At 46.3% G+C, this 12,713-nt stretch overlaps 1 protein-coding gene across 1 annotated transcript in view; it reads right to left on the bottom strand.

The window, feature by feature from the left end:
* The window catches only part of FGD1 (FYVE, RhoGEF and PH domain containing 1), a 233,595-nt gene extending 225,700 nt beyond the window's left edge, over positions 1-7,895 (bottom strand). The window contains exon 1 of the mRNA XM_063936362.1: positions 6,663-7,895. Within this exon, the coding sequence (XP_063792432.1) occupies positions 6,663-6,927 (265 nt within the window). The 5' untranslated portion in view covers positions 6,928-7,895. The remainder of the gene's footprint in view (positions 1-6,662) is intronic.
* Positions 7,896-12,713: the final 4,818 nt, after the last annotated feature.

Below are 12,713 nucleotides of genomic sequence, written 5' to 3'. Positions count from 1 at the left end.
CTGTGAGTTGTCACTGGTGCTGCAGGCATCCAGTGCTACCTAACTGTGGGACAGATTTATTAAGCTCGGTAAAGTGATAAAGTGGAAGGTGATAAAGGACCAGCCAGTCAGCTCCTAACATTTTTCAAACTCAGCTTGTGACATGGCAGTAAGGATCTGATTGGCTGGTCCTTTATCACCTTCCACTTTATCACTTCACCAAGCTTAATAAATCTGCCCCTCAGTTTTTATTCACCCAGTGGCCCATTGGAGTGAAGAAATGTCCCTACATCCTACAGCAACCAGCCATAATCCTGCCATAGTCATCTGATTCACCGTTGGTGCCGGGAATCGCTGAAAGCTGGACCGGACCAAATTCCGGAACGGTGTTCCGGAATTTGGTCCGGCTTTCACCGATTCCCGTTGGTGCCTCTTATATTATACAGCACATGGGTTAATAGTGCCACTGCATGCTAGTTCTTGGATCAACCATGCAGGACATTAAATAACTGTCTGTATTTAATTTCACCATACGACAAGTACAATAACGGCCTTGTCTCACTCCTTGTCCCAAAAGTTGCTGAAACACATCTGAGTCTCACCCACAGGCCTGCTCGTGGAGAGGTGCCACATCTTCCTGCAGTGTCTGCCTCGGCGCAGACCACAAGAGACTTGAAATCCTTGCTCCAGCGGCTTTGCTGACTCCTTGTCCAGATGTTCCCAGCCCACGCTGTATAAACACAGCTCAGCCTAAACAATGCAGCCCTCAATGAGAAGCAGCTTCTCCTAGATTCACAATGAGCTGTCACAATTGTATAGGAATCCGCCGGAGAAGACACAACATGAAGTATACATACGCATACATATGCACACACCTTGAGACGATGATTGTAGCAGGATATATGAGTGAATGGAGAGCATCAAGTATATTAAATGCTCGGATTGCTGACAGTTGATTCTTTGTAATGAAAATGGCTATTACTTACCAGTATTGATCAGTAAATGCCTCTTCTATCCTGCTACGCACTTTACATAAATTAATACATGTTAATCCAGCATTGGCAAATGGGCTTTCTTCCTGTTATGCTTTTTTCCTAGACATGTCTGTCATTGATTTGCACAGACAGTTTCACAATTGCAAATACTTGTAATACAAGGGGCACAATGCCACAAAAACCCAGGTTAATGCCAGGTTAACCTTCGTTGCGGCTTGTTGTGAAAGGGTTAACCGGGGTCCAACTACCCAGCTTGGTCTGGGAAGGGCCTGGGTTAAAGGGCATGGTAAACCAGGTTGTCCTGTTCAAAAACCCTATGGAGAGCTGGCTCACCAACGCTTGGTAATGATGTCATCTCCAAGCGCCGGCAGAGGAAATCCCTGAAATATCCCGGGTCCAGCCTGCGATGTGAACGGGTTTTAAGCCGCCATTGTGACGCAGCTTGAAACCCATGTACAGTGACCCAGGCTGGACCAGGGGTGTTGGTCAGAAAGGGGTATGACCATGAACAGGAACCATGGTCAACTTCAGATCTCAATTTACATCTAGATATTCTTAGAAGTGGAAGATACAGTATGTCACACGCTAAGAACAGTCAAATTACCGCTATAGAACATGGGTATTCAACATGCGGTCCTCCGACTGCTGTGGAACTACACATCCCTGCTTGGCCATGCTACAATTATAATAGCAAAATGGTAGCAACGCATGCTGGGACATGTAGTTCCCCAGCAGCTTGAGGGCCCCTATAGAATAATACTTGCATTCTATGAAACAAATGCTAATTATACCTCCTTGAGAATACATTTGTAAGAAGGGTGTAACAGAAGCATTGGCTTCTCTTGGCAGATAATAAGAGAGCAATCTCAAACATGTCATTATACCTGTGTTCCCAAGTCTAGCCAAACTAAAATATGTAAAGACGGTCACTGTATTCTGCCAAAAAGCCATGTAGACTTTATACAGCCCCCACTTCACGTTTTGTAGGTCAACTCGATCAACTTAGACCGAACTGCTGCATGTGTGGGGTTCCGCTGACCACAACTGATCGCTGACAGTACATGAAATGCATCCGGTGACTGCTGTCACTGTGTGTGAAATCATTGGAAGACAGCAGTAATGGGAGACTAAGGGACACAGGGCCTTATTCAGAACCGGGTCGCAGCAGCAACATTTTTCTCTAATGGGCAAAACCATGGCCCTCATTCCGAGTCGTTCGCTCGGTAATTTTCATCGCATCGCAGTGAAATTCCGCTTAGTACGCATGCGCAATATTCGCACTGCGACTGCGCCAAGTAATTTAACAATGAAGATAGTATTTTTACTCACGGCTTTTTCTTCGCTCCGGCGATCGTAGTGTGATTGACAGGAAATGGGTGTTACTGGGCGGAAACACGGCGTTTTATGGGCGTGTGGATAAAAACGCTACCGTTTCCGGAAAAAACGCAGGAGTGGCCGGAGAAACGGGGGAGTGTCTGGGCGAACGCTGGGTGTGTTTGTGACGTCAAACCAGGAACGACAAGCACTGAACTGATCGCAGATGCCGAGTAAGTCTGAAGCTACTCTGAAACTGCTAAGTAGTTTGTAATCGCAATATTGCGAATACATCGTTCGCAATTTTAAGAAGCTAAGATTCACTCCCAGTAGGCGGTGGCTTAGCGTGTGTAACTCTGCTAAAATCGCCTTGCGAGCGATCAACTCGGAATGAGGGCCCATGTGCAGTGCAGGAGGGACAGATACAACATGTGCAGAGAGTTTAGATTGGGGTGGGGTATGTTCAAACTGAAATCTAAATTGCAGAGTAAAAATAAAGCCGCCAGTATTTACCCTGCACAGAAACAATATAACCCACCCAAATGTAACTCTCTCTGCACATGTTATATCTGCCCCACCTGCACTGCACATGGGCCCTCATTCCGAGTTGATCGGTCGCAAGGCGAATTTAACAGAGTTACACACGCTAAGCCGCCGCCTACTGGGAGTGAATCTTAGCTTCTTAAAATTGCGACCGATGTATTCGCAATATTGCGATTACTAACTACTTAGCAGTTTCAGAGTAGCTCCAGACTTACTCTGCCTGTGCGATCAGTTCAGTGCTTGTCGTTCCTGGTTGACGTCACAAACACACCCAGCGTTCGCCCAGGCACTCCCACCGTTTCTCCGGCCACTCCTGCGTTTTTTCCGGAAACGGTAGCGTTTTCAGCCACACGCCCCTGAAACGCCGTGTTTCCGCCCAGTAACACCCATTTCCTGTCAATCACATTACGATCGCCGGAGCGAAGAAAAAGCCGTGAGTAAAAATACTTTCTTCATAGTAAAGTTACTTGGCGCAGTCGCAGTGCGAACTTTGCGCATGCGTACTAAGCGGATTTTCACTGCGATGCGATGAAAAAGAACGAGCGAACAACTCGGAATGAGGGCCCTGGTTTTTCCCATTAGAGAAAGACTTTGCTGCTGCGGTCAGGTCTAAATTAGGCCCCCAGAACAGCCATCCTGAAATCACATCAGCAGTCAGATATGTTATTAATTATTATAATAATCATCTGATAACAGAAACGCTTGGGAAAGAGTAAAGTGTGGGGGTGGGACTAATGCTTGGGCGGCACTACATGATGTAAGTGGGGGTGTGGCTTGATTGACAGAAACATAGAAAGACATATCCTCATGTTATAGCTGTGAATAGAGGAACAGCATACACAACCACAGACATTCCTTTCTAGTTGGCATAATTTATGCAACTATCATTTTGAGGTTAGAGAGCTCCTTTAATCAGCAATGGTGCTGTTCCTCTTCCTGTAGGGACCACCCTGATCCCGCAGCTATTGTCAGTGTTATATGAAAGACAACATCCCTGACATACACTCCTATATGGAGTTAGGTTAGATTTCTGATAGAGGGTTTTGATCGGGATTGAGCCTCAGGGAAGAAGCCGGCTTTGTACTTGGATAACCCTAACTAAAACCTTACACTCAGGGGTCTATTGATCATTCACTATTTGAGGCATTTCTCCCGCAAATAATAATTGTCACCAGAACGTAAGAAGGAGGAACGGCAGCAGGTATCTCCATATCTGCCCCAGTATCTCCATTTACAACAGTAGCCACAGCCGCTATAGGTTTCTATGTGGGCTACAAAGCTGTAAGTTTACCAAGCTCAGGAATGTGAAGCATTGTACTGCTTTGGCCTATTGGTTACATAACTTACATTCCACATAAATGACTGGGAGAGGGTTCCTCCTGAACCCTTCCCTGCAATAGGCGCAGCACATGCATGGTCAGTGGGCCGCGTAAGTGCAGTAGTGATGCTGGGTGACAATACAAGAGGGAGGTGACCGCTAATTCCAGGTGCCGATATAAAAGGAAAGTGACTGTTAAAGCCGGGTGCCGATATAGAAGGGAGCTGACCGCTAATGCCGGGTGCCGATATAGCAGGGAAGTGACCGCAAATGCCAGGTGCCGATATACAAGAGAAGTGAACGCTAATGCGGAATGCTGATATAGAAGGGAAGGGACCGCTAATGCCGGGTGCTGATATAGAAGGGAAGTGACCGCTAATGCCGGATGCTGATATAGAAGGGAAGTGACTGCTAATGCCGGGTGTCAATATAGAAGAGAAGTGACTGCTAATGCCGGGTGACAATATAAAAGGGAGGTGACCGCTAATGCCGGGTGCCGATATAGAAGGGAAGGGACCGCTAATGCCGGGTGCCAATATAGAAGGGAAGTGACCGCTAATGCCGGGTGCCGATATAGAAGGGAAGTGGCCGCTAAAGCCGAGTGCCGATGTAGAAGGGAAGTGACCGCTAATGCCGGGTGCCGATATAGAAGGGAAGGGAAGGGACCGCTAATGCCGGGTGCCGATATAGAAGAGAAGTGACCGCTAATGCCGGGTGCCGATATAGAAGGGAAGTGACCGCTAATGCCGGGTGCCGATATAGAAGGGAAGTGGCCGCTAAAGCCGAGTGCCGATGTAGAAGGGAAGTGACCGCTAATGCCGGGTGCCGATATAGAAGGGAAGGGAAGGGACCGCTAATGCCGGGTGCCGATATAGAAGAGAAGTGACCGCTAATGCCGGGTGCCGATATAGAAGGGAAGTTACCGCTAATGCCTGGTGACGATATAGAAGGGAAGTGACTGCTAATGCCGGGTGACGACATAGAAGGGAAATGAACGCTAATGCCAGGTGACGATATAGAAGGGAGGTGACCGCTAATGCCGGGTGCCGATATACAAGGGAAGTGACCACTAATGCCGGGTGCCGATATAGAAGGGAAGTGACCGCTAATGCCGGGTGCCGATATAGAAGGGAAGTGGCCGCTAAAGCCGAGTGCCGATGTAGAAGGGAAGTGACCGCTAATGCCGGGTGCCGATATAGAAGGGAAGGGACCGCTAATGCCGGGTGCCGATATAGAAGAGAAGTGACCGCTAATGCCGGGTGCCGATATAGAAGGGAAGTTACCGCTAATGCCTGGTGACGATATAGAAGGGAAGTGACTGCTAATGCCGGGTGACGACATAGAAGGGAAATGAACGCTAATGCCAGGTGACGATATAGAAGGGAGGTGACCGCTAATGCCGGGTGCCGATATACAAGGGAAGTGACCACTAATGCCGGGTGTCGATATAGAAGAGAAGTGACCGCTAATGCCGGGTGCCGATATAGAAGGGAAGTTACCGCTAATGCCTGGTGACGATATAGAAGGGAAGTGACTGCTAATGCCGGGTGACGACATAGAAGGGAAATGAATGCTAATGCCAGGTGACGATATAGAAGGGAGGTGACCGCTAATGCCGGGTGCCGATATACAAGGGAAGTGACCGCTAATGCCGGGTGCCGATATAGAAGGGAAGTGACCGCTAATGCCGGGTGACGATATAGAAGGGAAGTGACCGCTAATGCCGGGTGACGATAAAGAAGGGAAGTGACTGCTAATGCCATGTGTTTGCATGTGTTTTGTTAAACATTCCTGCAAATATTATTTTATTTTTATTATTTTTATTGTCACAAATAGTGGCAACAAGAAGTTACAATTATCAGGTGTGAAACCTGATAATTTCTACACATGCCCCTTAGTCCTAAAGAGGTCATTATAAATGGAAGCAGAGGGTACGATCAAGAATTCACCTGGCCATCTCCTTTGGTTTCAGGAGCACACATACCCGGGAATGGCTGCTCAGGGATGGAGCCTATCATGTAACCATGGCTCTGACAGCTTCAGAAATTCCTGGTTACTGCTTATTAGCTGCACACCGCCATCACAGGTAGGAATTAGCAGCCAATCACAGGATGCTAAAGGCACTATCGTATAATTAGCGTGATTTTTAAAAACTGGAATTCCCAAGGGAGAAGTGTTTTGTTTTTTTTCTTTTAACTACGCTATACAATATATTATTTGGATGCTACATGTACACTAATACATCTATAAACACATGACAATAATAGAAGTATACAGTATTTTCCGATTATAGACAAGCAGAGCCATAGGTGACAGGCTATGTATAAGCCCTTCAGGGATCCTGCTTAATAGAGCGAATAGTGCAGGTCCCCGGATATGGTGTCCCCCCCATGGTGTGCCCTCCCCCCTCCCCCCACCAAACTTATATTATTGAAAAAAGGAATTTGGTGAAATTAATATGTATACCTGTAATAAAGATGCAAGCTACTGTATTCCAATGTCGCTTTACTCACCCTCATTTTGCAGAGCTTGGGTGCCTGGACCAGGTGCAGCTCCCGCAATGTGATAGGAGAAGCGTCTGGTTTGGAACTGCTTGGCGTAGCTTCCAGGTTCCTCTCGGGTACCAGCCGTTGGGTATGTGTACACAGTACTCCGTGGTCGGTTTACCTGCATGTTTGCAGGGTGGAAGGGACAGGCCTGTGTCCCTTTAACTGGCAGCTCAACCTCTTCCCTCTGACCATGAGGGAAGCCTGGCGAGGGGTAAGGCTGACAAGACATAACGAGGATCCAGGCATTGGTAGAAGTACATGGACAAAAATTAGCAGTACCGTTATTGCACAACGCCAAAGCTATGAATTCCTCTCCTTACGCCAGATGAGATGTGACGAAACCTTGACTTAAAGATCCGTGTATTTGATTTTTTTCCCCCATGAAAACAACTGCAGTATTTTTTTTTTCTTAAATATAATCCAAGGTGCTGTATCAGCAAGAGCGCCCGCAGGGAGAGGATACAGAGTGTGTGGAGTGCAGCAAACACTGCAGTAAGGCTGGCAGCCCAGCAGGTCTGCCTATAAGACTGTGATGTAATTCTATAGGAGACAGAGACAGAGCAGTCGGTTTACCTAATGACATCCTGGATCTGTGCACTGGCTCACCATCCTTCCACTGGCTTCCCTGGGATTCAGTCTGACTGCTAATCCATCACTCCTCCTGTTCCTTCACAGGGAGCAGATTGCTTGCCTTGAGGAAGAAGATCTGATCCTGGATGAATTAATAATAACTTGCCCTGAGCTGTCCTTAAACCTTTTGCAGCATGATACAGAAAAAAAACAACCCAAAATCAATATTACCTGATTGTATCCCCTCTACCTATTGCCCAGCTGCTGCAGCACTCTTGGGTGCTTACCCATGCCTTTTGGCCAATGCAGAGGAGCAGACGGTGCCCCGCACACACGCTCACCCTGTCATTCTCTTTGTTCTCTCTGCATTTGCTAGAGATGGTTTTGGCTTCTAAACACACTCCTGCTGCCTTCGTGGTTTTTTTTTTTTTCTTCTTCCTTTCTCTTCTCTCTTTTTTTCTTTTTCTTCCTCCTTTCCCTGTGTATGTGAAATCTGACTCTCTTTCCCTGCCGTTGGATTTCACGTCAGATGTATTTAAAATCTGGTCTGGATTTTCCCCTTAGCACATGGTTCTCCCACCCCCAGCTCGCTACAAGACTGTCCTTTGCTTTTTCATGACTTATGCGGCATCACTTGGTGTCTTTAACCCCTCTGCTGCTGCTGTATTATAGTGAGCAGGGTCAGGTTAAAGGGTCGCCCCATCTGGCACCAAGAAAGTGACAGTTGTTGTCCACTATATGATGAGAGTAGAGCCACTGGGAAGGGGGATGGGGGGGAGGCTGATCTATTTATTATTAACAGTTATTTATATAGTGCCAGTATATTCTGTTGCAATTCGGAATCAATGAGAATTTGTCAAGGAGAGAACTATCCCCTGCATGGATGCAGAGAGTTAACCTCTGTTTCTGTCACGATTCATTGATCCGCAGTGCATCGATTAATATAGGGTTAATTCCGATTCCCTATACCGGCTCATAGTTATGCCACCTGTCACTGGCTGCCGAGCTAGTCCTGCTGTCTCTCACCACGCTATTGTCCCCTATATTGCCCTATAGAACCCCTCTGCTACGCTTAAGTTCCTTTTGTTTGTATAATTACAGATGGGGACTGCGGCTTTACAGAATCTTGCAGATAGCAATCCTCAGACCAGATTTAGCTGAATTTAGACATTGATTGGGGTTAAAATTCCATCCAAGCAACTAGAGATATGTATTTCCAGTGATTGTTTGTTTTTTTCATGATTTTTTTTTTTTAAATAAAAATAATAAATAATATTATTCAGGTCAGAGACAGAATGGAGAGATCATGCTGCAAGTGGGCAGGGTCTATGTACTCCATGCTGCTGTATCAGGAGACGCTTTCCCAGAAGCCTCTCCTTCACTGGGATTGCTCATTATCAGAAAGAAAGTGGCCCACAACTCTCCCTGTTTCCATTGCAGTTATTGCTACAGAATCCACGTGCACCTCTATCCATATACTAATAACTAAAGGGGGAGATGTACTAAGCCTTGGACAGTGATAAAGTTGAGAGAGAAAATGTGCCAGCCAATCAGCTCCCAACTGCCATGTTACAGGCTGTGTTTGAAAAATGACAGGAGCTGATTGGTTGGTATTTTTTTCTCTTTCTACTTTATCACTCTTCAAGGCTTAGTACATCTGCCATTCAGTCTTTTGTCCAATTCATGGATTCCACAGATGATATAACAGGAAATATACCTCCGGTGGAAAAGTAATATAGTAGAAAGAAGGGGAGAGGGGGTTACAGAATAAATTGCCCTTATTTAATCTCATCGCTGTGTGAATTAGCTGGCATGTAGTGGTCCGTACATATAGCTGACGGTTGTAGTAGACCAGGCAGTCATGAGAACTGGGAGATTGCGTCCATCTGATGTCCATACTTGGTGAGTGTCCCATTTGAAGCCTTGGTTAAGTTCTAGTGTGCAGAACTGAATTGACCTTTTTCTGAGTGAGAGAAGGCCCCTGGGCCAAGAAATAGGGGGATTGGTGTGGCCATTTGATATCTACCCTCTAGAACCCTAAAATAGGGGAGAGCAGAAGATTTGGTCCCTGCTAAAAGGCCCATGAAACCCCAAAGTAAAAGTAACCCCTCTAGCCGTGTAGTAAAAAGCCATTGGTGCTGGCTCAACTCTCCCTGGGACCCGCACAATGTGGGAAACTAGCACATTACAGTGACAAGGATCAAGGCAGCCATTTTGAATAAACCCCCCCAAAAACAACAACAGGGTCTTCGTTTAGAGCGCCGATTGTTAGGGGGTGTCGTACTGGCGAGTGACAACATTGTTTTAAATGCCCCCACCCCTGCAGTGCACCAGCTGATAACAAGAAGAAGCATCTGGCAAATTCTTACCTCTTAGCTCCTTGAAATCTGGTGGTTTCTGCTCCTCCATTTTTGTGATGGGTGGGAAATGAGGCACTTTGCTATGATGTCACAACCAATCGCATGTCGCCCACCGAGCAGCACATGGTACCATCCCCCGCCTGCTAAAGTAAGAAGCTGTAAGAGTGGGTGCACAATGCCCAAGTGAGCGGGGCTAGCACATTCCAAGAAGTGAATGGGGTGGAGCCAATTGCAAGAGGGGAGGGGTGCACTTTGTACATCCTCAGAGTCACTGCTGATAAGCCCAAGCACTTACCAAAGATGTTTTATTAAGGATCAAAATAATTATTGTACATACTGTTCTGGGCTATGGAGGATATTTGATCATTTTGCATAATTTTATTGATTTCTGAGTGCTACCTGTACTAACTATTGGATACATTGGAGATGTAAAGACAGATAGCTACACAAGGAGTGATGTAGGTGCTAGTAACAGTTTTTTTTTTATAGTTTTCGCACAAGACAGATAGTAGACAATCAGAAAAGCAATTCCAAGACCAGCGATATGGTAGGCTGAAAGGGCAGGAGGAATTCAGATACAAACCAAAATATACAGAAAATACCCCCCAAAAAAATCACGATCCCCTTGATATCTGGAGACAGGAGGTTCCACGCCCAAGATGTTTCATAACCAAAGCAAAGATCAGGGGGTGAAAAGGGGCACCCATGTCTCATGATGGTGGCAATTTGTAGGGGATCAGATATAAGACCATTCACTGGGACTCTAGAGGGCTTGAACTCACAAGGAGAAATCAACCTTCAAAAACAAAATGACAGAGTCTCAAACAAGAACGGCCAACTAATCCAAACGCCTTTTCCGCATCCAGAGAACGCAAGAGAGCAGGTGTCCCTGCAGAGTTTATGGAGTGAATAAGATTGACAGCGTGATGGGTATTATCCTGGCATTGCCTTCCTGGAATGAAACGTACCTGGTCACCTGGTGCTGGGGTAGCACTAAATTTAGCGCGTCGCAAGGATTAGGCATATATTCTAATATCCATATTCAGCAGTAATATCATCCTATAGCTAGCACAATTACATCTTTCCTATCCTTCTGGATTACTGTGATCCTGGCCTCCATAGTCCATGGAAAGAAGGAGTCTCTTCCACAACACTGTTGAACAGAGCAGAGGCACTGGGTCCTTCAGTCGAATGGAAAAAAAAAAGACCTTATATTGTCCGAGAGGGTCAGCTGGTCTAAAACATTATATTGTCACTGTTAGATAATTAATCAGAAGCAATTTTGCTGAGTATTTTATCTAGAACAACCCCTGTACCCATAGAGTGCTATGTTTTTGCCCATATTTAGTTGTCCTATGACTTACTGTAAGCTTAAATCTAGCATGGCTTCTCATTAGCAGATACTAGTAAAACATGAACAGACCTGCAGGTCCCACTCCAAGGTACCATAGGAGAGAAGTCGGATGAAGCAGCAATGGAAACCTACATGCTGCAGACACTGTTCAGTGTTGGAATGCAGGACACATGGTGGAATGTAGGATGTAGTACCTCAGTGTAGCCAGAGTTATGACCAGTGCTGAGTAATGTCTGGTGCTAACAGTGTATATATGATACACATGTGACTGTGAGATAGTGATAACCAGTAGTCATACTGCCAACAAACCAATTTCAGGGAGTCAGACTCTTATCTGAGGACTCTGTCCCACAGTCATGATTGCAGGTGGTAGGAGCAGAGGCAGAACTCTGGGAGGCAACGGAGTCATCTGCCGCCGGGCTCCTGCTCTGAAGGGGGGCACCTCTCCTCCCATTCTGTGACACCATTGAATTAAGTTAATTGATAGCTGTTGCTGTCTTTTCAGTGCCCGACTCCCACACTGGTCCCTGCACTTTACAAATCTGCCATCAGTGTAACAGGTCATGGGTTCTAATCCTGGGTATGACTGCTAAGAAATATGTGATTTAAAATAAAAGGCAATTAATTGTATAAATACAGTATATAATTTTTTTTCAGAACACTCCATACACACACACACACACACACACACACACACACACACACACACACACACACACACACACACACACACACACACACACACACACACACACACACACACACACATTTATCTTAATATAGGAAATAGGGGGGCACCACTATTTATCTTGCCTCCGGGCGACTGTGACGAACTTACGCCACTGGGTAGGAGATATGTAGTAGTGATCAGTCAGCCGAGGACGAGGTACTGTAGATAGCAGAATCAGAATATGCTGCACTAGATGAATGGACATGACAATTGACGCCGTATGGTGTACAATAAGAGATGATCAGTCCTGACAGCATACAAGCATTCAGGGTCACAAGCATAGATCACTACAGGTGGCAATACAAGGCGGAGTCTAATCACAGAAAAGAACAGTCCAGGCGACAGACTTCGCATTCTGGAAGTTGGAAAATCTGGCAGCATCGTATCCCCCATAGAAACGTGGGTAATAAATTAGGGTGTTATATGTGGTTTACCCCAATTAAGCCACAAATATACAATGATAAATGGGCCCCTACAGGACTACCTTGCTGTACCAACATAAGACGTAACCCCAAGGCAGTGTATTGCTGTGTCCATCATTTCTAGTATCATGGAAACAGTGTACAGTCCAGTGCCCGCATAACTCTACAATGCCGACCAAGTGCAGTCTTATGCCAACCATATGAAGAGCCTTGTCTACTATATAGAGCGTTTCTATCATGGGTGCAATGTGTGCGGTGCACACGGGCCCCTGAGTCCAGGGGGGCCCACACCGCACACACCGCACCCATGTTGTTTATACTTACCACTCCGGAGTCCCACGATTAGCGTTACAGTGGCTGCATTTGCGGCAAAAATCCATACAAATATGTCCGCCGCAGTTCAAAACTTGTCTCCGGACCATGGCGGGCGCCATGCTTCCGGAGACCTGCGCATGCGCAGTATACTCAGGCTCGATGCTGGAGCCTGCGGCGCTGTGGAGAGGAGGGGGTCCAGTCTGCACACGGGCCCCCTCCTCTAAAATGCCCATGACCATTCTATACTAAACCCCCAGACCACCA

The sequence above is a fragment of the Pseudophryne corroboree genome, chromosome 8, assembly GCF_028390025.1.
Source record: "Pseudophryne corroboree isolate aPseCor3 chromosome 8, aPseCor3.hap2, whole genome shotgun sequence".
Taxonomy (NCBI): Eukaryota; Metazoa; Chordata; class Amphibia; order Anura; family Myobatrachidae; genus Pseudophryne; species Pseudophryne corroboree.
The sequence above is the reverse complement of the archived record's forward strand: the minus strand, read 5'-3'. Positions and strand labels throughout refer to the sequence as shown.